Source organism: Sporisorium graminicola, chromosome SGRAM_19 (genome assembly GCF_005498985.1).
Source record: "Sporisorium graminicola strain CBS 10092 chromosome SGRAM_19, whole genome shotgun sequence".
NCBI lineage: Eukaryota > Fungi > Basidiomycota > Ustilaginomycetes > Ustilaginales > Ustilaginaceae > Sporisorium > Sporisorium graminicola.
The window spans coordinates 667,709-688,514 of record NC_043728.1 but is presented as its reverse complement, the minus strand read 5'-3'; the positions used below and the strand labels follow the sequence as shown (position 1 = coordinate 688,514).

The 20,806-nt window shown below is 53.7% G+C and overlaps 7 protein-coding genes across 7 annotated transcripts; 3 read left to right on the top strand and 4 right to left on the bottom strand.

The window, feature by feature from the left end:
- Window positions 1–629: 629 nt before the first annotated feature.
- Window positions 630–1,205, top strand: EX895_003190 (uncharacterized protein; the record flags this gene model as incomplete). The annotated part of the gene is made up of 1 exon (XM_029883788.1): window positions 630–1,205. One exon carries the CDS (start codon window positions 630–632, stop codon window positions 1,203–1,205), a length of 576 nt encoding a protein of 191 aa, XP_029740079.1.
- Window positions 1,206–3,326: 2,121 nt separating this feature from the next.
- Window positions 3,327–4,882, bottom strand: EX895_003189 (uncharacterized protein; the record flags this gene model as incomplete). The annotated part of the gene is made up of 2 exons (XM_029883787.1): window positions 3,327–4,354; window positions 4,453–4,882. 2 exons carry the CDS (start codon window positions 4,880–4,882, stop codon window positions 3,327–3,329), a joined length of 1,458 nt encoding a protein of 485 aa, XP_029740078.1.
- A 914-nt stretch (window positions 4,883–5,796) lies between these two features.
- Window positions 5,797–7,562, bottom strand: EX895_003188 (uncharacterized protein; the record flags this gene model as incomplete). Its single annotated transcript, XM_029883786.1, has 4 exons — window positions 5,797–6,068; window positions 6,141–7,023; window positions 7,106–7,182; window positions 7,253–7,562. The coding sequence occupies 4 exons, from the start codon at window positions 7,560–7,562 to the stop codon at window positions 5,797–5,799; spliced, it is 1,542 nt and encodes a 513-aa protein (XP_029740077.1).
- A 984-nt stretch (window positions 7,563–8,546) lies between these two features.
- On the top strand, window positions 8,547–10,026 carry EX895_003187 (uncharacterized protein; the record flags this gene model as incomplete). The annotated part of the gene is made up of 2 exons (XM_029883785.1): window positions 8,547–9,354; window positions 9,449–10,026. The coding sequence occupies 2 exons, from the start codon at window positions 8,547–8,549 to the stop codon at window positions 10,024–10,026; spliced, it is 1,386 nt and encodes a 461-aa protein (XP_029740076.1).
- Window positions 10,027–10,792: 766 nt separating this feature from the next.
- On the top strand, window positions 10,793–11,891 carry EX895_003186 (uncharacterized protein; the record flags this gene model as incomplete). The annotated part of the gene is made up of 4 exons (XM_029883784.1): window positions 10,793–10,868; window positions 10,935–11,170; window positions 11,236–11,326; window positions 11,392–11,891. 4 exons carry the CDS (start codon window positions 10,793–10,795, stop codon window positions 11,889–11,891), a joined length of 903 nt encoding a protein of 300 aa, XP_029740075.1.
- Window positions 11,892–15,996: 4,105 nt separating this feature from the next.
- EX895_003185 (uncharacterized protein) lies at window positions 15,997–16,281 on the bottom strand (the record flags this gene model as incomplete). Its single annotated transcript, XM_029883783.1, has 1 exon — window positions 15,997–16,281. The coding sequence occupies one exon, from the start codon at window positions 16,279–16,281 to the stop codon at window positions 15,997–15,999; it is 285 nt and encodes a 94-aa protein (XP_029740074.1).
- A 1,236-nt stretch (window positions 16,282–17,517) lies between these two features.
- EX895_003184 (uncharacterized protein) lies at window positions 17,518–19,165 on the bottom strand (the record flags this gene model as incomplete). Its single annotated transcript, XM_029883782.1, has 2 exons — window positions 17,518–17,931; window positions 18,056–19,165. 2 exons carry the CDS (start codon window positions 19,163–19,165, stop codon window positions 17,518–17,520), a joined length of 1,524 nt encoding a protein of 507 aa, XP_029740073.1.
- Between the last annotated feature and the right edge of the window lie 1,641 nt (window positions 19,166–20,806).

The window sequence follows — 20,806 nt, the reverse complement described above, 5'->3', positions numbered from 1 at the left end:
CGAAACTTCTATCGCCGCTCACTTGCTCAGATCCGGGACAAATTTAACCAATAAAGTCGATGAAACCATCAACCTAGCAGTGAAACGACGCCGGATGCCACGCAAGGAGGTATGGACCCTGGAAGTAATCGATATTTGCGGCCCGTGCCTTCGACGAATTTCCAATAAAAGGAGCGATTTTCTTTCTTGGAAGCGAAAATCACAACGTCGCCCATGGCATTCATTACTACCGTACAACTTACATGCTTGCCTGCTTGAAGTTTCTCCAGCTGCGATGCACCCTTCTAGACACGTTTCGTTAGGACAAACTCAAACGACGGAATACGGCGGCGGGGAAAACGACAAGCTCCTGCAGCCTGTATTCTTTCTCTTCCATGCCACAGCAGAACAGAACGCAAACCTTCGATCAAAGCTCGATGAACCTGGTCATCCAGACTCGCTCATCAAAGCCAATTTCTACTCTTCTTGGCCATCTCACCACGAAAAGGAGGGAACGCAAGAAGACATAGCCACACTCTCACGCCGCATGCTTTTGAACAAACAACCGTTCACCTCAAGCTCAGCCATTTTTGTGGATCGAAGTTCTCTTCAAGATGTCAAAGCACTAGTTGTTGAAGTCGAGCCTTTCAATGGAAACAGATCGACGCAAGATTGAGGCGGAGAAGGGCTATTCCCTCATCACACTCTCCGAGTTTGAAGGTCTCGAGTATGTCCGCTTCACACATTGGGTTCACGACCAGCGCCGCATCTACAAGCATCCCGCGCTAAAAGTGGTGATCCATCACGGTGGAGGTAACTCCTTCAACGAGGCAGTCCACTACGGACTTGCGCAGATGGTTCTCTCGCAGTGGTCGGACACGCACGAGTATGCCATCCTTGCCGAACGCTTTGGTCTTGGACTTCGCAGCAAGCACGCTCCGTACATTGACGAGAAGGACATGGTGAAAAAGATGTTGCGTCTGCTGCAAGGCGAAGAAGCCGAGAAGATCCGACACAACGCCAAAGTGTGGTCGATGCGAAGCCGCATTGCGGGCGGTGCTCCTGCTGCTGCAAGGCTCATTGAAGCGCAGGCTCTACTCTTCAGCCAGCAAAAGCAGGCCAAGCTCGCTGCATCTGCGGCGAGGCTAGGAAGCGACGCAGAACTCGAGAGCAAAGCTGCGTTTACGCCAGAAGCTGGGTCCAGTGCTGCTTCGACCGTTGCATAGACTCGATCGACACTCTCCCTACCCCTTTTTTCCACGCCTCTATCAGTAAAGTTGCTCAATCGTTTGGTTAGTTTGCCGGTCATTGTTCGTTCCAAATAATCAAAGTCTCTATAGTCACCGTCACCTAGATGCTCTTTTTCTCTCTAACACTTGTCACGACACGAAGAAAAATAGAAGATGCCCGTTGCTTCCTGGCAATGCGAACGGATTGCATTGAAGGAATCGTAAAGGCTGTATCGTGAAGATATCGCAGAGTGGATGTGGCCTTTCGCCCTCTTCGTTGTGAGGATGTGATACATATACATATCACAGCTGGCGCATCCACCGAAGTGATGCGACTTCGAGGATTGCAGCATGCGATTTCTCGAAGTGACACTTTCCCTACACCGATCGCTTCCATCTCCTTCTGATCACCTCAAGGCGGGTGAGAAAAAAGCGTCCATGCTGAGATAACCGCTCCTCAGCACCTCGTGGATTGGAGGTGGCCGACAACAGCCCATATCGCATTTCGATTCTCGATTTGTAAGTGCCTAGTTATTTGAGTGCTATTCAACCCACCTTCGCTTGCTCTTTGAGCTCGCATCATGATCGCACAACTTTGGACAGGCACGAGCGAGCGGACAATGGCATGCCACTTTGTAAACTGCGACACGGAGCAGGTCCCGCCTTTGCAGTCCATATTCCCAGTGACCTGTTTCCATCGACAAGATTGATGAGGATTACCCTCGCCCACTTTCACGGCGCGTTTGACACATGGCTGTGCCTGGGGGGATTATGTCCCACTGGAGGCGCGCTCGATCAAGAACTCGCCTTTCGGCGGGCTCAGGGCAGCTGCAGATGCAAATGTCATGAGGATCGAAAGCAAGAGCACTAGAGCACCGAACTTGCCCGGTAAGGATCTTACACCGCTGTTGTAAGAGATGAAGTCATGTTGATGTTCTGACGCGTTTCTCTTGAGTTCATCCAAGGTAGCGGGAGGGATAGGCGTGCACCACTTCCCGGTGACGTTCCATGATCCGCCGTCTTGCTTGCAAAAGTCTGCTAGATGGTGTACATCCGAGTAATTGAGACCGGGCTGCACCCAAGGGGCTCGCATCACCGACATGGTGAATGACAATTGACTTGCTGTATAGCTTTTTATAAATACTGGATACCAGTTCTTTCGGCAGCGGACAGTCGGATGAGCTTGTGTGAGACTTGGTGATTGAGGGACGTCCAATCGATGTCGTTATATATGCAGGACCTGCGTACTTGAGAGCGTAGCTGTGGTGGTGAAACACGAGGCTCTATCAAAGTGAGCCACTAAGCACTTGTACGAATGTACCGCAGAGCGCGATTGGATCAGGAGACCTTCCTGTTACAGTTGACCACTTTGACGAGGTGCCTGAGTTCAGCTGAGAAGAAACAGGCAGGTTTCTGTGCGTGGAACATTCTCTTGGTGTCTACCTAGGACAATGGCAGTTGCGCCTATCGGTTGCTAAGCGAAATTCACTAGCGCAACTTGGTTCAGCACCACGCAAGTCTATGCGAAAATCACAACGCGCTAGTAACCCCGCCTCCTGTCGGCAGCGGCTCAGTCTTCAGCGTGGACGTGATCCCGAAACGTTGGACAGAAAGCCGCTTCCGCTAAGCTCCATAGAGTCTGGCGCCGGTACCTGTGAACGGTAGGGGTGGTGCGAGTCTTTCGCCGTCGATCGGCAAAAGTGCGCTCACCATATGACAATGCAGCTGCGAATACTTCGGCTAACTTTATCGTTCATCGCTTCGGTTACCAGGCTCCAGTGTCGATTCATGCTTCCATCTTCACAGATATATTACTTGATCTCTATGAATCGCAAAGGTCACAAGAGACACTGTTCCCGCCGTGTGTCGTGTGTCTCGTGATAAGCTAGCTAACCTGAAGTGGGACCAGAAGCTGCGTTCCTGTTTTCCAGTCGCCGTAGTCTGTGGCTAAATGAAGCAGCTTGCCGTGCGACCATAGACCGTTTCCGAAATGCACACGCTCAATGCTTTTCGACCAATAATTGTCAGTCTCGACATGAACAAGAGGAGGTACATGAAAGTAGTGACGATCTGCTGCCAGCACGGGCGTACACTGTCAATATCAGCGTGGAGCACCGCTTAAACTGGAACTGAAGGTGAAGAAAGGACGCGGTCTATCCACTGGGAGCACTGGCCGAGATAGTTGGCCGGGTCGCAAAGTTTCTCGAGTTCGGCGCGATCTAGTTTGCTAGCGATTTCCTCGTTCTCGAGGAGGACGTCGACCAGCGGTCTGTCCTGCACCAAGGCGGTCCTACAGCATTCATAAACCGCATCGTGTGCGTACTGGCGTCCAAGGGTGTTGCCAAGTCCCATCATGACTGCCTCCGAAACAATCAAGCCCTTGGACAGGGCCAGGTTACGTGCCATTGCATCTGGGAAGACCTGCAGCCCACGCAGGACAAAGTCGGCGTTGCTGAGAGCAGCCGAGGTCCAGTTCATCATGAGCGGGAGCTGAATCCAGATGATCTCCCACGGCCCGGTGCCGCGTTCGTGGTCGGACTGCATGGAATCAAGCAGTGCCGCTGCTCCCTGACGCACATTGGCAGCGCAAGCGTGAATGTAGACGCACGAGATCGGGTTGTTCTTTTGCGGCATAGTGGATGATGAGCCTCGGTTGGAGATGAATGGCTCGCCGACCTCGCCGACCTCGGTCTGCGACATTAGCTTGATGTCGGTGGCGAGTTTGGCGAGCGTGCCCGTCAAGAGGCCCAGGAAGGTACCCACCTCGGCAAAGCGATCATGTTCCGTGTGCCAGGCAATCTCAGCCGGTGCTAGGTCGAGCTTCTTTGCGAGCGCATCGTGTGTGACAATGCCGGCGTCGCCCAACGAAGACAGGTTACCGGCGGCGCCACCAAACTCCAACGTGTACACGCGCTTCTCCAGCTCAGCCAAGCGTTGCTGATGGCGGCGAAAGGTTGCCAAGAAGCGCGCCATCTTGAAGCCGAAAGTGATTGGCACAGCCTGCTTCAGATTGGAGCGCGCTGCCATGGGAAGCTCTCGGTGCTCTTCGGCCAGCTTCTCAAGGCTAGCCACGATGCTAGCCAGCCTAGCCTTGATCAAAGTGAGGGACTGGCGTACCTGCATAACGGTGGCCGTATCAGTAATGTCTGGGGAGAGACACAGCAATAGAGAAAGCAAAAACAAAGCACCTCAACGTCAATCTTGCTGCTGCAGGCTCGTGTATTCCGGGATGCTTCTCACTTACCCTGGGTGGTCGCACCCCAGTGACAGTACTCGCCCAGGCCATCCTTGCAGTTTGCCACGAGCTGCTGCACGATGCCAAGAACGGGGTAGCCGATGAGCTCGGTCTTTTGCTTGTACAGAGCCCAGTCGATCTCCTCTACGCGGCAGTGTTTGACAATTTCCTGGGCTGCGTGCTTTGGGATGATACCTAGATCGGCCTGAACGATGGCGAGGCTTGCTTCGATCTCGAGGTAGCAGGCCACGCGGTTCTGGTCGGACCAGATCGCGCGCATCTGTGGGGTGCCAAAGATGTCGCTCAACGTGCCGGCGGAGTCGGAGAGGTCTGGCAGACCGCTCAGCTTGAGGCCAGCCATGCTCGACATGGCAAGCTTGCCGGACAGAGCCGCGGTCTCTCTGTTGGTTGTAGGGATTGTGTTGAGGGAAGGTGCCATGTTGAGCGGACGTAAAGAGAGACTTAATGAACGCCGAGAAAGAGACGAAGCATGATGGACGAGGCGTCGCATGATGATCGAGTTCATCCACACTTTATAGGATGTACGGTTTTCGATCTGATAGCTGTACCAATCACCTTGGTGCTTGACTTGTCGAAGGCAATGGAGGATCTTTCAAGTTGATGTGATGTTGAGGCGCTACTGTAATCACGCACTTTGTGTGTGACCAAGGCGCGGTCGGCTAGCCTCCACCTTCTGCACGCACAACCGAAAAGGAAAATCCCGGATGCACTCTTGGGAAGGGAGCCCGATCAACGCGTGCACGTCACGCTTGCCGCGCGTGAGGGATGCATAAGATAGTGTTGCCTTCGCAATGACCAAAACGATAAAGGAGCGTTTTACTCGCAGGTGTCACGGATTAAGAATCGATAATCTCAGACCTCTTCGCAGAACTGTCCCCTCAGGACGTTCATATCCGCGAAGAAAGCCTTGATCCTGTCAGCTTCCAGACACCCTGCATGTGATTTCTGGAGTCGATTTGCCTTGCTCTTGCGGGCATCGCTGGAGGTCGCCAAAAGCCGCGTTCTCCCAATCGCGTAGTCCCACAATCACAGTGAGGTAATCATATCAAGTCCTAGCCGCGATCTCCAACAATACTAAAGCCTAGGCTCGGTTATTCCCGACCAAGACCGCCAACTCATCCCTCCGATATGGCCAGACTCATCAGATTCAGGTAACCACTGGCTCACGTCAACGGTAATGAACCCGCCAGCATTGGTGTGCCTGGCTCTGATCGGCCCACGATCTTGCCTCAGTCAGCTGATAAGGGCGAGTGTGGACTAGATTGAGGTTGCATTGCAAGGAGCGCAGACGGAGATGCAATGCCCACTGTACACAATAGAGAGAAAGTGGAATCAGGTGCGTTGCCGAGTGGCCCACACCTCGCCATAAAGGTAGATGAGCACCTGGCACGCAAGACCAATAAAAAAGGTGAGGAGTGCGCCAGTCGTGAAGGTCCATCCGGCACCCATGGCAGCAATCATTGGTTGTACAGCAGCTACAGCCACGGCGCCGAGCAGGCAGCGCCCAACATTGACGGCCGCCGTGGCGCTGGCTGCTTTGCCTGGATACAGGTCCACAATGAGCGTGTTGACGTTGGTGAAGTACATGGTCGAGAACATGCCCACTGTCGAAGAGGGAGAGGGAGGGAGTCAGCGAATGGCATGAACTAGGCCGGAACCCAGGATGTCGAACTTACAAGTGAACTGAAACACAATCGGAGCGGCGATGTGAGTATGCACTTGAACACACCACCCATAGGCCAGAAGTGAGGCTGCATAGCATGGCAGATAAATCCATGCCGACTGCAGCCTCGCGCGTGTCACCTTGACGGTCAGCTTGTTCTTGTTCAACGCTCGTCTATAGTCCCAATCCAAAATCTTGCCAGCGAGCACTGTTCCGACGGCGCAGCCGACGCCACTGGGAACAAAACAAACGCCGATTAGCAGTTCATCCAGGCCGTAAGTCATCTTGAACAGATAGGGTAGCGATGAGGACGATAAATAGTAACTGGCATACACCATCGAGAAGGCCAAGATCGCCAGGCTGGTCTCGGGGCGTGCAAAAACCAAGAACGGACGGTGGAAGCCAAAGTCGAGAGGGCCTTGCAGTGGACTGTTCATCTTAGGTCGGGGCGCAATTGCAGCGGATGCCACCAATTTTGGCTGCACCAAGGGTCGATAAATGCCGGAAGTGCTCGCCCTGCCGTTGCCAACGAGAACACGAAGGGTTTCGACCAGAAAGACGATCATAAAGATCAAAAAGAGGCCGGAGAGTGCGGATAAGAAGAAGAAAGTGGCATGGTAATCCCATCGCTGAGAAAGTGCACCACCGATGACCGGTCCGATGGCGGGGCCAGTGTACTGCGCAAGCGCATAGTAGCCCATGTAGCCCCCTCGTTCTTTGCGCTCGGTCACGTCACCGATAGTACCGGCTCCGATGGCAATGGCGCTGCATGCTCCCGCCGCTTGTACCATACGCAGTACGACTAAAAGCCAATAGGCGTTGGTGAAGGACAGCCCCAAGTTAGCGACCACAAAAATGAGGAACGTCATGATATAGATCGGTCTGCGGCCAAAAACCTGCAAGCAAATCAAAAAATCAAACACATCAGAAGAGGCTCGTGGACAGGGATACCCGGAACAGGGAGGAATCGAGACTTACGTCCGACAGGGGAGCCCATAAGACCGGTGAGAGTCCCTGTGCGATCATGTAGACAGTCACCGTGACATTGGTAGCAGCTGAGACCGGAAAATGGCTATCAGCAGTGAGCTCCACGTATAGCGACATTGCGTACTCTAGCTCACTCACCTTCCGAAGTGTGTAACAGGTTGGATATCTGGGGCAAGGCAGGGATGTAGATATTGATCGAAAATGGCGAGAAGAAGCTTGCCATGGAAACGGTGAGGACGATGAACAGCTTGGATCTGGTGGTGAAAGCACAGTACGGCTCTGCATTGTCCCCTTGTGCCTGCTCTTTGTTGGCCTGAGCCAAGCCTGCTTCAAGCACGCCGTCATGATCGCCGCTGGGCGGCTGCTCCTCGGCCATTTCGGCGTAGTTGATATAGCTGTCGGGTCCGCCGGGTCTTGATACCTCTTCCGAGGATGTAAAGGAATCCATGTCTATACCGCGTGTGAGCGTGTGTGCGTGAGTGAGTGTGGTGTGATAGCAGGATGGCAACGTCGACATTAGCCGTTTCGAAGTGTCTTTTTAAATCAATGCGTCTGCGGCAGCACATAGGGACTTTGAATAGCTTTTGGCGGGCAAGATGTTGCTGTTCGACATCCAGAGCGGTTTCGGCAACTAGAGTCAAGGACCGGCTGCTGCCAATTGGGTTGAACGTCCGGTTTGGACCTGTGAGACCAAGTGACTCTACTATGTTTCCGTAGGCTCGTTCCAATTTGGACATTGCTTGCAAATGCACATTCCTTTTACCGGTTAGAGCTCTCGCACCAGCCTTACATTGATGCAAAGGCGAATGGAAGATAAGGAACGGCGTTCTATGTTCACAGCGAGCGGAACGGAATTACGCACGTCATTGCACGCTTAAATTCTAAATCCGACCCGTCCGACGGCAGCCAGGCGTGATGGAAAAGACACGTCGAAGCAGGACTCAGGGAATTGGAACCAACCTGCATCGGCAAAGAATCTTTTCGTTATCCGCCCACGTGCATAAAAGCACCCTTCTCGCATTCACACAACACTCGCACGCACGCCGACGCCGTGACCAGCGCGTGCTCCGGAAACAGACTGTCGGACGGCTATCTTACCTGTGCGCAACTTGACAGGCTTGCACACTTTCCTCTTTTTTGTTGTTTTTTTGTTCCTTCTTTGGCTCAGGTTCGAGTCCACTGCAGTATCTCTCTGCGCTGAGCATGGAGACTCTTATTGTATCAAAGACTTGCGCTCAACCCGTCAGTTCTTCTGCATGTCCCCCGTGAGGTGCGCTCAGTCTAACATTTGCGGCCATGGCGAGGTTGCACCCCGTGAGAGCGCGCTTGGCTGGGCGCACGCACGGCTGTTTTGGTGAAAGTCATATATTGAGAGCGACCAGCTATCAATTGTTGTTCTTGCTTACACCAATCCCGCACCACTTACATCAGGATGCTGCAAGCCATTGATACGTTCGTCTACCGGGCTGGTACTAGTCGCGGGCTGTACTTTCTGGCTAGTGATCTACCCTACGAACAGAGTGCCCGTGATGCGGTGTTGCTTTCCATCATGGGGTCTGGCCACCCATTGCAGATCGACGGCATGGGAGGTGGCAACTCGTTGACGTCCAAGGTGGCACTTGTCTCGCCAAGTACACATGGAACTGCGTTTGACGTCGACTACCTCTTCTGCCAGGTCGGCGTTACCGAGCGAATCGTCGACACCGCACCCAACTGTGGCAACATGATGACCGGTGTTGCTGCGTTTGCTATCGAACGAGGCCTCGTCAAGCCTCATCCTTCGGATACGACATGTCTTGTTCGCATCTTTAACCTCAATTCCAAGCAGGCTTCCGAACTCATAATCCCTGTCCAAAAGGGTCGAGTTCACTACGACGACGTGGATGAAATGGGCCTTCAGCGTCCCTGTGCTCGCGTCGGCCTGCGGTTCCTCGATACCATAGGTGCATGCACAGGCAAGCTATTGCCCACCGGAAATCCCACCGACTGGATCGAGGGACTCGAGGTATCCATCATCGACTCGGCCGTCCCCGTGGTTTTCATTCGTCAAGCCGACGTTGGCATCACCGGCCGCGAGTTGCCTACCACGCTTAACGCCAATAGCGAGCTGCTCGGACGACTAGAACGCGTCCGTCTCGAAGCGGGTCGACTCATGGGGTTGGGGGATGTATCTTCGAGCGTTGTACCAAAGATCTCACTCATCGGCCCGGGTACAGAAGTCACGACTTTCACGGCAAGATGTGAGTAAGAAGTGTTAGCTTGCAGTGACCAACTTGTTTATTGACGCCCTCTTCCTCGCCTGCTTTTCATTGATGCTGTCTCCGTTGCTTTTAGACTTCACCCCCAAAGCTTGTCACAACGCACATGCTGTCACTGGTGCCATATGCACGGCCGGAGCGGCATACATACCTGGAACGGTTGTCTCAGACATCTATTCGTCGCGCACGCCTTCGCTTGCTTCGTCTCCAAGTATGACTACCGCCTCGTCGACACCTCAGCGTCGCATTTCGATCGAGCATCCTAGTGGCATTCTCGAGGTCGGCCTTGCTGCAGCTGCGGAAGAGGCACAAGCGCAGCTGAACATTGCCTTTGTCGAGCGCTCCGTTGCCCTGATCGCTCATGCTCGCGTGTTTTACGTCACTCCCGACCGCCGCCTGTCCCGCGAGACACCGATCACTTCCCCCGACATGACGGTGAACCGGCAAGACTTCTTCGGTCAAAACTATAGGCCTGTAAGGCGACAATCGGGCCAGGCTACAGATCCGTCTGGCTTCGACCTGTTCGAGCTCAACACGAAAAGCTTGGATCCGCGGAGTACGGCGCTGGATGATATTGCGTCCAGCTACGAGGTCGCGCAACTCACATGTGGCGAACGGCCGCACGATTCGAGCCCCACCCCACTCGTGCTGTAATTACACCTGACTTCACCGTCCTGTCGCAATCACAACCTGTCAAATACAACAGTAGATTGCAATCTTAATCGAAACTGAGATGACGTGCTCCTGACCTGTATGTTCTCGCTTTCATATTCTGCCGTCTGATCGATTGTGAATTCAGCCTAACTTATCCGGTGAGGGCGGAGGAGCGTGCTCCTATCTTTGGCTCGTCATTGCCACTTCCTGCGCTTTCTGGAACTTTCTGTCACTTTAAGCGAACGTGTCCCAGTCTCACGCTCAGTGCACGAGGCAACCGTGTGTCGAATCAAGATAACGCACAGCGTGGCTGTCACGCTGAAAGCGCGCGCCCACCAAGCCTCGACATGCCCTGCGCCAATTTTTGAAGGGCTCAGTAGTGTGCTCGTCACACTTTCCTGACAGGTGGCATCAAGGCCATGCACGTGGCATGTACGAAGGCAGAGCGTGATTGCGTTAGGAAAGATTGGTCCGAAGCGTGACCAGCTACCCAATATGTTTTGCTGCTGTCACCACAACTTGGTATCGACATGTCCTGGAACAGTTTAGAAAGACGTCAGCACTGTCCCTCCTTAGTGTCAGTATCGAAAGCTACAGTTGAATCTGAGAGTCATAGTGTCGCATTTAGGTCGGGAACAGTCAGGAAAGTGGGTCTGCTATCTCGATGGAACGCTCATAAAACTCCAGGTCCTTGAAAGTGTCCCTCCCACCGGACAGACTTCTGCAACTCGCTTTGCTCTGATCTGCGACGGAAAGGATATCAGTCATGCCACCCACTAGACGCAACGTATCACCATCGGTCTCAGTAGTGGCCGGTGCCACTGCTGGGGCTGTTGAAGGTGGTGAGTACTCTACGGATTCGCGTCGAAAAAGGCTGACCGCTGACGTGACTATTTTCTTCTTCCCAGTTGCGACTTTTCCGATCGAGTATCTCAAGACTGTTTCTCAGTTCGCACCGCGAGATATCCACGGCAACCAGCAACGTTTGTCACCTTCGGAAATTGTCCGGTCGACGCTACAAAAGGAAGGTCCTAGGGGACTGTTTCGCGGCTGTTCTGCGCTGGTCGTCGGCAACGCAGGCAAAGCTGGCGTTCGCTTTTTCGCTTTCGAAAATTTCCTCAATCTGCTCAAGAACAAGACTACTGTGAGTTTTCCGTGGCGGCACAACATGTTCGAGGCAGCAACTGACATTCGCTTTGCAACCTGTAGGGTAAGCCCTCTAGTGCGGGCAGCTATCTCGCCGGGATGGGCGCTGGCGTGTTGGAAGCCGTCTTCGCGGTGACGCCGAGCGAGACGATCAGTAAGTGCAAGAACGAGGGAATTGGATTGCCGCAACACTGACTGACGAAGTGACAACTCTTCCAGAAACAAAACTGATCGATGACGGCAAGCGCGCCAAGCCTCGTTATGAACAAGGTCTACTCCGTGGAACAGCGTCCATCATCCGCCAAGAAGGGTTCGGCGGAATCTACCAAGGTGTGTTGCCTGTTGTTATGCGCCAGGGCTCGGCGTCGGCGATCCGACTAGGTACATACTCTGCCCTGCGCGATTTCTTGCCCAAGGCGCATGGCAGTGGCTCTTCACTCGTCAACTGGCTTGGGACTTTCTCCATCGGAGCAGCATCTGGGGTGGTGGCCGTTTACGGCACCATGCCGTTTGACGTCCTCAAGACTCGTATGCAGGCCATCGACGCCGCCCGTTACCGCTCCACCTGGCATTGCCTCACCCAGATTCTCCGCTCTGAAGGTGTCAGTGCCCTATGGCGCGGCTCTGTCTCTCGCAGCATGCGCCTCATTGTCAGCGGAGGCGTCATCTTCTCTGTCTACGAACAGGTCGTCTGGCTCCTGGCTGGCCCCGAGTTTTGATCCTCCTCGCTTTTACCTTCCCATACATACCCTTGTTTGTTGTTTATCTCTCAGATCACGAGCAGTCACCCAGGTTACCTATGAGCTCGTAATCGTAGTATCATCGCATATCCAGTTCTGCACCTCCTTTGCGATAAAAATGGGGTGATGGTGAGGGTGGGATGAAGGCTTTGGAGACTGGGCGAAATCTTTCTGTTTGATTGGTTTCTTGGTTTGATTTTGTTTTTTAATACTTTTACATTTTTCCCTTTCTACAGTACTGTACGTTGTTTGGTATCTCGTATCCGTGTGGCATAATGTCCGTACATACTGGAACTGCATGTGTTTGCCGCCGTTTCAATTCGGCCATCTGGCTTCGTGGTCAACGAGCGGGTGACATGGAAGACGCTCGCGATCTTGACAAAAGATGACAAACGAAGCCCATATACCTCAATTGAAGTTCATCTGTGAGAACAGTAAAGCTGCAATCGTACCAGACTATCGACCAGGGAGCGCTGCTACCGGTCCGCGGCATTCGACGAACGAGGTTGAATCTAGATTAGGTATATACTAGTCGAGGCTATGCGGTATATGTACAAGTGCTGCAGATGTCTATTGCTTCATCGGTGACGCTTCCTAGGTGGCTTTGTCTTTGTTACTGTTTCGTCCTCAATTTCGTCGGGTTCAGGGTGAGGGAATGGGTACGAGCGCCTCTGCTTCTTGACTTCCTCCAAATGTGAAGGCAACTCGAGGAGCAGGGACAAGATAGCCTGCTGTATATCTCGATTCGGAGAGAAGGACAGTGGCGGGCTTACCACACTTGGTGTCGACGATGAAAAGGGCGAGGAGCGGCTGCTGAGTGCCTTGCTTTTGTTTCGATTCCTGGTACGGTCTCGATCTTTCTTCTTTGCCTTTGTCTTTGTCTTTTTCAATCTTTCCTTGGCTCTACTTCGGCCGCTGGCGCCACGTTCAATGTCGCTCTCGCTGTCCGACGACGCCTCGGAATCGCTTGCGTTACCGGATATGCTGCTTGCAGTGTTGATAGAGTCATCGTCAGAGCCTTCGGAAGTACTGCCATAGGAGTCCATGTGCTTGTTGTATGGCTTACGTTTCTCTTCCTTTGGGTGATCGGAGAAAGAAACATTGTACAGTGTGCCTGTTGTGCTCGTCGAAGTGGAAGCGCGCCGCGAATCTGCAAAGGTCTCAGGGCAAAGACTATTTGCATGGGGAGAGTAGGACCTGCTTGTCGGAACTGGAGGTGATGGTTGCTGGCCTAACGGGGTTGGCTGGAAAAGGTTTTCCAGACCGAACCGGGTGATGATGGCGGTGCTAGCTTCGAGTTTTTTTCGCAGTTCACGAATCTCGTCACATGCTTGCTGGAGCAGTATGGATTTCGAGATGGGCTTGGCGTTGGGGTCGTTGTGAAGGATGCTCTGCAGAACCTATAGTGTTGGAAGCTCTGTCAGCTTCTATACTTGAGCTTACACCATTTGCACACTGAAGACTCACCGTGAAGCCGTTCGATATGCTTCTTCTCCGGTCTTTTTCTACGTCGGAATGCTTTCGTTTACAGGGGCCCGGCGCCGTTTTTTCTTCCTCGACTCGTTCCAGGGACGATTGATGCTCCGGAACTGCTGGAGGCCTTGAATTGATAGCGTCGCTGTTTGTCGCGGCATCAGCGAACGTTGGCGTGGTCAGATCTGTGGTGGAGAAGTAGAGGTCGCTGGGTTGGAGTGGCGTCATGAATTCGAAGATGTTGGCACAATCGTCACCACCGCCGTCGTTGGTGCCGTTCAATACGCTCATTGCCACGGTCTGAACTCTGAGCGCAAGTAGAGGGAACGAGGGTAGACGTCAAGGCATGATAAGCGGAACGGATCGGTGCAGCTATAAGTAATACTCGACGGCAATTCAACAAGGCCAGTCGCTCGCACAGGGTGGGCCGCTACAAGCCACGATTCAGTGCATTTGGTGCGTTCCTTGACCAAACTGCAAAACTTTCACTGAGAAGCACTCGCGGCGTCTCAGGTCCCGGTCTTCGCTTTGCAAAGCCGAGGCTGCGGCGGTTCGGACATTTAACCATGATTGCGCCACTCGGAAGTGGGAAACAGGTAGGCCAGCAACAGAGAGGCCGCTGAAAGGATCCGACGATTGAATAAAACGGCATGGCGCCAAGGAGGCTTCGCGAAAAAGAAGCGGAAAGAATCCTTGAAAGCGAGCGAGGAATTTGCGCTTTCTTGTTAACTTTAGGATAGGATGGGGGGGACCTTGGTGATCTCCTGTGATAGATTAATGAGCACAGCGGCAAGACTCGTACCTCCACGAGCCATATCAACGTGGACACGGACGAAGGTCTCCCAGTCGGCTGCGCAGCGCTAATGCCAAACGACGATTAGCGAGTTGCTAGTGCCAATGTATGCTCGAGCGTGGCACTTGGATGCTGATCGGGCTTGATGGGATTGAGCATCCGGTTGAAGGTGCAGGGTTCAGAGTAGACCTGTCGCTGCGGAAAGTAGAGCAAGTTCAACTCGCGATACCCGATTGCGCTAAGAGATAGCAACCAAAGAGCGCCGAACAACAACGTGTCGCTTGACCACTGGAACCGACTCACGCAGGCTTTTTCGTGGACTAGGCTCGCGTCGACTGTTCATGCGTGTCCTCGTCCACTCCTAGCCACACTGTTCTCTTCCCAAAAAGAGTGGGGGGCAAGTAATAACAATTTTGTGATTGAATTAGACTCACATAGGCGAGCTTGAGTTGGTTGAGGTGGAGGCAAACGTGTCTGCACTGCAGTAAGTACAGTACAGTACAACGCCGTTCACCTGGCTTGGCAAGCTCAGCAGGAATTCTAAGCTGCGGCTGAACGCGTTCTACGATACGTGGAACCACAGAGTGCTTATCGACGACTCGCTTGGTCCAAGGTTCAGGAAACTCACACCGCCTAGAAACCCTTCCGGTTTTTCGGGAGCCGGGTCACTGATCAGATGTTAGCGTGTTTTGGACGCTCTCGAGACAACGGTTGTTTGGCTTGGAGAGGGGTTCGTGGGATTGCGCCATGACGCTTCTCGACGTCACGCATGCATGCCTCTGAAATGAATTAGCAGGTAGTCAGGAGCGTAACGCACTCGCAGCTTTCATCCGCACAGTCACACTATGCTTCGTGGCTGAGACAGGCTTGGGAACTTGAGATCCGAAGGCCAAGAGCTCTCTTTCACCTCGGCTGATAAGGCTCACGAACAGAGCAGACTAGCAGTATCGATCCACCAACTCGTGTATGAAGTTAATATGTCGGCAACTACTTCCGTAGACGCTTTTGTTCAGAGATCAATCTTGGATCATGTGCGTTCCTGATCCGCAACTCCGAGGCGGGTCAGCCAAGAAATTGCTGTACTTTGTTCCTTTCAGGTTTACGACAGAGAATTGCTAAAGAACCCCTAGCCTTAAATGAATTTTGTGGGACCGTATAAACTAACATAAAATGCGGGACCGCCACGCGTCCCACTCTACTTTAAACGGCCCACACAGCTGAGAAACTCACAGGAAAAAGCCTGGCGCAAGTATATCAAGACAGTGAGTGGGTTGAGCGAGCCCTCATCACAGCAGTTCGGCCCGATAGCCACTCTGACTCTGACATCGATCCAACTTTATGGTGTTACTCAGCCTATCAAGCACGCAAGGCTACCACGATGCTGTGCGGGAGAGCGAAGGATGGCGCGAACAGCGTAAAAGACGAAAATGTCGAACGATGCGGAGAAATGCCGCGATTCGCGAGTGCTGTGATGCGGCGGTCATCTGACATACAGGCGAGTGCGGGTCTCTCGCGTCAAGGCGTCTGGTCTGGCTAGGTGGCGCTCTCTTCGGATGGGCGAAAGCCTTAGACACGTTGATGATCCACCGGTAACCTCCTCGATACTAGCGCTGATCATAATGACGACTCCCTCGTACAGAGTCCCGATGGCTCTTGATGCAACTCGTAATTGTCTCAGTGCCCCCACTTGGGTAGCGAGATCATCTCAACAGGCAGACAGCCAGCAAGTGTTGGATTACAGGCCTAGCATACGGTCGAAGAGATTGGTGAGAAGAACGGTGTTGATTGACATGTAAGAAACTCTTGACTGAAGGCAGATCAAAGCGAAGCGGGCGTTGCGAGGATCTGGACGGCTTTGTCAACATGGCTCTGAAACGTTTGGCGCGCAGTAGCCACGAGCTCTGGTCCTGCAGCTTCTGGCGAACCAGCGTGGATGGGAGGTTCAGGGTTGTACTCGATAAGGAGTTGGGTCAGCTTGGCGACGTCGTCACCCTTGAGGAGCTGTAGGAGGCTTAGACCAAAGTCGATACCAGCGGTGACGCCTCCAGCGGTGATACGATTCCGATCATGAACGATACGCTGATTGAGCGTTTCAATGCCCATGGCCCGGAGCGCGTCGATTGAAGACCAGTGAGTTGTGGCCTTGTATCCGTCCAACAGACCCGCGCGACCGAGGAGGACCGAGCCGGTGCAGACCGAAGTGATGTACTTGGCTCGAGAACCCAAGCGACGCAGCTGCGCAAGGAAGCGAGTGTCGGTCAGCAGCTCAAGAATGTTGCCGAGAGGCGCACCGGGAACAAGGAGAATGTCGACTTGGTCCACCTGATCAAAAGTAGCCGTGGGCAGCGCTTTCACAGGATCAGTGTCGGTAGTGACGGCATCGAGCGTGTGGTGGAGCAGATAGGTGCGAAAGTGCGGGGCAAGCACAGTAAAAGGCCCAATATAGTCGAGCTGGGTCACACCATCAAACAGAACGATGCCGGCGACAAGTTGCTGGTTGTGCTGTTGCGACATGATGATCCAAGTGGCAAGAATTATGGTGGAGTCGGGCGGGGCAAGTAAAGGGGGTCAGGATGGGGTTTTGGTCTTACTGGACAAGACTATGAAAGACTGGGCCAAGATGAATGTTTGTGAACCGGTCCCGGTCTGAATGCTTCGACTTGGACAGCAATTAGTGGTGTCGGAGAGAGGCCGACAAGTTTATATTATAGTTGCGGAAGCGCGGTCATTTCTATCTGAATATTCGGGAACCTAGTCCATGTCGACGAAGGGAAAAGTTCCGACCTCGGTTCTTGCTAGGATCGTTGATCCTTCGCATCACGTGTGGTGGCAGCAGACCACAAGCAGGAAAGGCTCCGACGGCGAAAGCCTCGTGACACGAGCGTATCGTTTCGATCTTGGCGCGTTGCGTTACTGTAAGTTGGAGAACGACCGTTTGGACCCGCCGAAAGCCGAGCTGTTAAAGTAATATTGCCTTTGCATTCTCACTCAACCAAGCGGACATTGATTTGCGGTCCTGACCCGAGCTTCTGAAAGAAAGGACAAATCATTTGGCACTTTTTCTTTACTTTGGAAGGAACAGGTGCTCGGTGGGCGCGAGCGCTGCATGCTAGCTTGTGGTAACCCCGCGTGCCCAGCAACTTGCTCTTATTGTGCTCTCACGAACAGGCAGCCATGACAGACTCGTGTGATTGAAGGATTCACAGTGGCTGCAGGTTGATCGCAAGCAAAAGAACGGCGAAACTCTGAAACTCGTTTCGGTATTGACAAGCATGTGTGAGAAGAAGCATGACCCAATCGTTGTTCTTACACAAAGGTGTGTTTGGCGCTACCGTGACTTCACTTGGAAAGAGCGGTCTGGGTCTGAGCAAGCACGTCCTCGTCCTTCTCAGAAACATCGTCGTCCACTTCCTTGTTGTACACCGGAAGCTGGGGCTCAGGCGCGGCGGTAGCAGCAGCAGCGCGCTCGAACCTGGCTCCCTTCTTTTCGGGACCGACAGAGGCAGTCAGAGCCAGTCCGACGGCGATGATGGCAGTGGCAATCGCCATGACAGGGCCGTACGCCTCGACGCGCTTGCCCTTGGGTCCCTTGACAAAGTTGTTCTCCGAGAGATAGTTGATGAGCTGCGTCGAAGGCGACGAGATGGCGTTACCCAGCTGGTAAGTAAGACCCACAAACACAGCTCGGAACGCAGGAGGCGAGATCTCGGAGAGGTAGATAGGAACCACACCCCAAGCACCTTGAACCATGGCCTGTGTAGCAACCCAACCAAACGAAAAGAAAATGAAAAAATGAAGAAAATGAAAATGAAAATGAAAAAAGTGTCAGACAGCGAACTTGAAACTGAGCGAAACCACCATCTCGATCGACACTTACCTGAAGCATGAAACCACCAGCCTCGAGACCGGATTCGGTGGAGGGCAGCACCCAAGCAGGAATGAGGCAACAGCAGACCAAGCAGGCCAGGACCATCGCTCGTCGTCGTCCAATCCACTGCGACATGTAGCCCCAGATAGTACCACCAACGCATGCTCCGGTCTTCATCAGGATCGATGCTCTCGAAGCTGCCGTGTTGTTCAGCTGTTTTCCGGACAGCATGAAGGTGGTGTACGAGTCCTGCGAGCTATGGGAGAACCAGTTAAACCAACTCATGAGAATGATAGCGTAGATGCACACCTTCCACTCCTTCTTGAGCATGCCGCCAAAGCTCTTGCGGAAGTTCTTGGTGCTGGAGCCCTTGGAGGCCTTGTGGGCCTCAACGAACTGCTTGGACTCGGGCCAAGCCAGACGAAAGAAGCCAACAGCAAACGAGAAGCCGGCGCCGACCCAGAACATGGTGGGCCACGTCTTGGTCGCACCGCCGACACCGAGGTTGACGCATGCTGCAAGAACATATCCAAACGAGTAACCCTGTTGGAAGATACCCGAGAAGAGACCACGTGCTTCGGTTGGGATGTTTTCTAAGGCCATCGAGCTTGCAGCGCCATAGACGCCCCCCATAAAGAGCCCGAACAGGGCTCGCACGGCGAGGAATTGGTTGAAGTTGCGGCAGTAGATTGAGGCAACCTGCAGAGCACCGAGACACCACATGTTGATCACGAGCGGATACTTGCGGCCAAAGTAGTCGGAAAACATGCCAAAGATGGCAGCGCCCACCGAACGTAGAAGCAGCGTAAGTGTAATAGCTTCGGTGACCTTGGTCTTGGATACGCCAAAGTGTTTCGAGAGCTTGGTCGTCTGGATCGAGAGGGCGTGGAAGTCAAAGGCATCGGCGGTCCAGGCGCTGAATCCGATGAGATAGGCACCCCAGCCTGCGAGACCGAGCATCGTGAGGAGCCTGAGCGGGTTGGGCGGTGCGGTGGGCCTCTCCCACGTCACTTCTTCCTCGCCATGTTCATTGATAACGGTCGAACGAACCTTCCAGTGGAACAGATCCTTGAAGTTCTGGGCGCCTTGGGCGAGAACGCCTTTCCTGGTTTCGGTCATTGTTGCTTACGGAGACAGGGGGCTGAGGGGACAGAGAAGAGGGCCTAAAGTGTACGTATGGGGTAACACAAGCTAATATTGTCGTCCGATGCGGGGACATTATATAGATGTGGCGAGCTCGATCGGTCTTGCAGCGAGTCTCTCGAACGCGACACGGTGCCAAAAGTGGGGTGGAGCGCATGTGGCTCTTTAGCTCAGGTACGAGACGCTAAACTTGATTGCACATGGACTGCCACGCTTCGCATCCCGTGAGCTTGTGTGCGCAGGAATGTAGGGTGCGCGCGGGGGTTCCTCGCTTTCCCGAGAGGCTGCAGGTGTTCTGCGCGCGGGGCACCCCGCATGTGCGGGGCGATTCAACTGACTCGCTCGGTCAGCCTCAAACCTTGTCGCATAACCCCTTGTGTTTGATTCCCAACAAGGGTGCGGATCGAGCTGGAGAAGGAATCATCCGAGAAAAGCCGACTCGATCAATCGAACCAACGGAAAGAATAGGAAGCGGCTACAGCCTACCAAGCGGAGTGCGGCGTGCGGGGTTGAGACGCGGCGATTTTCCCGTAAGACTTGCGCAGACGGTGTGAGCCAGGGGGCGAACCAAGCTGGACCGGCGTACAGAGTATGGGCAGGTTTGGCAACGAAGCAATCAGAGCTGCGTGGAACTGAAACACACGTCAAGGTCCAGCGTCGGCCAGGATGCAGCGCGGACCACAGTAAGCCGGTCGACAGGGGAAACAGATTGGCTGCCAGCAGGTGGGTGATAAGCGGAGAAGAACGAGTGCGGATAGATCCGCAGGGTAGGACTCACCGCGGTTCGACCGGCTCATCCTCATGGGTTACCAACGTGACCTTCTCCGCACGAGCAGTTTAATTCTCGACCAATCAAAGAGCATGGCGGAGCTGGAATCAGTTTCAGGAGCTGCAGGTGGCAACATTTGACAGCGCTAGTGCGATGCTTCGCGTGGAGTCCACGCGCAGACTGCCAAGAAGCATGTTTCTACGCGAGGCTGCCAAGAAACGCGGAGTGCATATTGCTCACACATGCTGTCTCCTCCGACCGTTGTGAGACTTTCTAGGCTGGGTCGAGGGCAAGGGCTCAAACGAACACAACACCCCTATCGCTGCTTACGTCAATGTTGACGTAAGCTATCTGTCCGCCAGAGGTACTGTCGATCTGGCATCCCAGAGCACAGCACACCTGATGAAGTGAGCGACTGCAAGCCGTCCCAATCAGAAGGTCCGCTTGCAATTTGCCGCTGGGGCAAACGGCATCAGTGCGGAGAGGATAGCAGTGGGGGGCCAAGGTAGACTCTCTTGTCTATCGCAGTCACTCTCTGTTTCTTTCAGTTCTCTCGACGACCGGTCAAATTTCGGCCTTCCGTGTCTTCATGCATGCAAAGGGGCTGGTCCCGAATTGGAAGCGGGGAAAGCCAATCAAGAAGCTCCACGCTGCAGTCCATAGGCATGTTTGCTTCCGCCTGCGAACTTGAATACTCCGCAGAAGAAGCGTCTTCTGCATAGGTCTCCTTTCCACGCATTCTATCAGGGGCTGCGTGTATTGACGGAAGCCGCACTGAGATTGGCAACGCCGTCGGGAAAAGAAGTCGACTTCTGTTCGAACGCGCGCACACGCACGCGCTTGTTGGC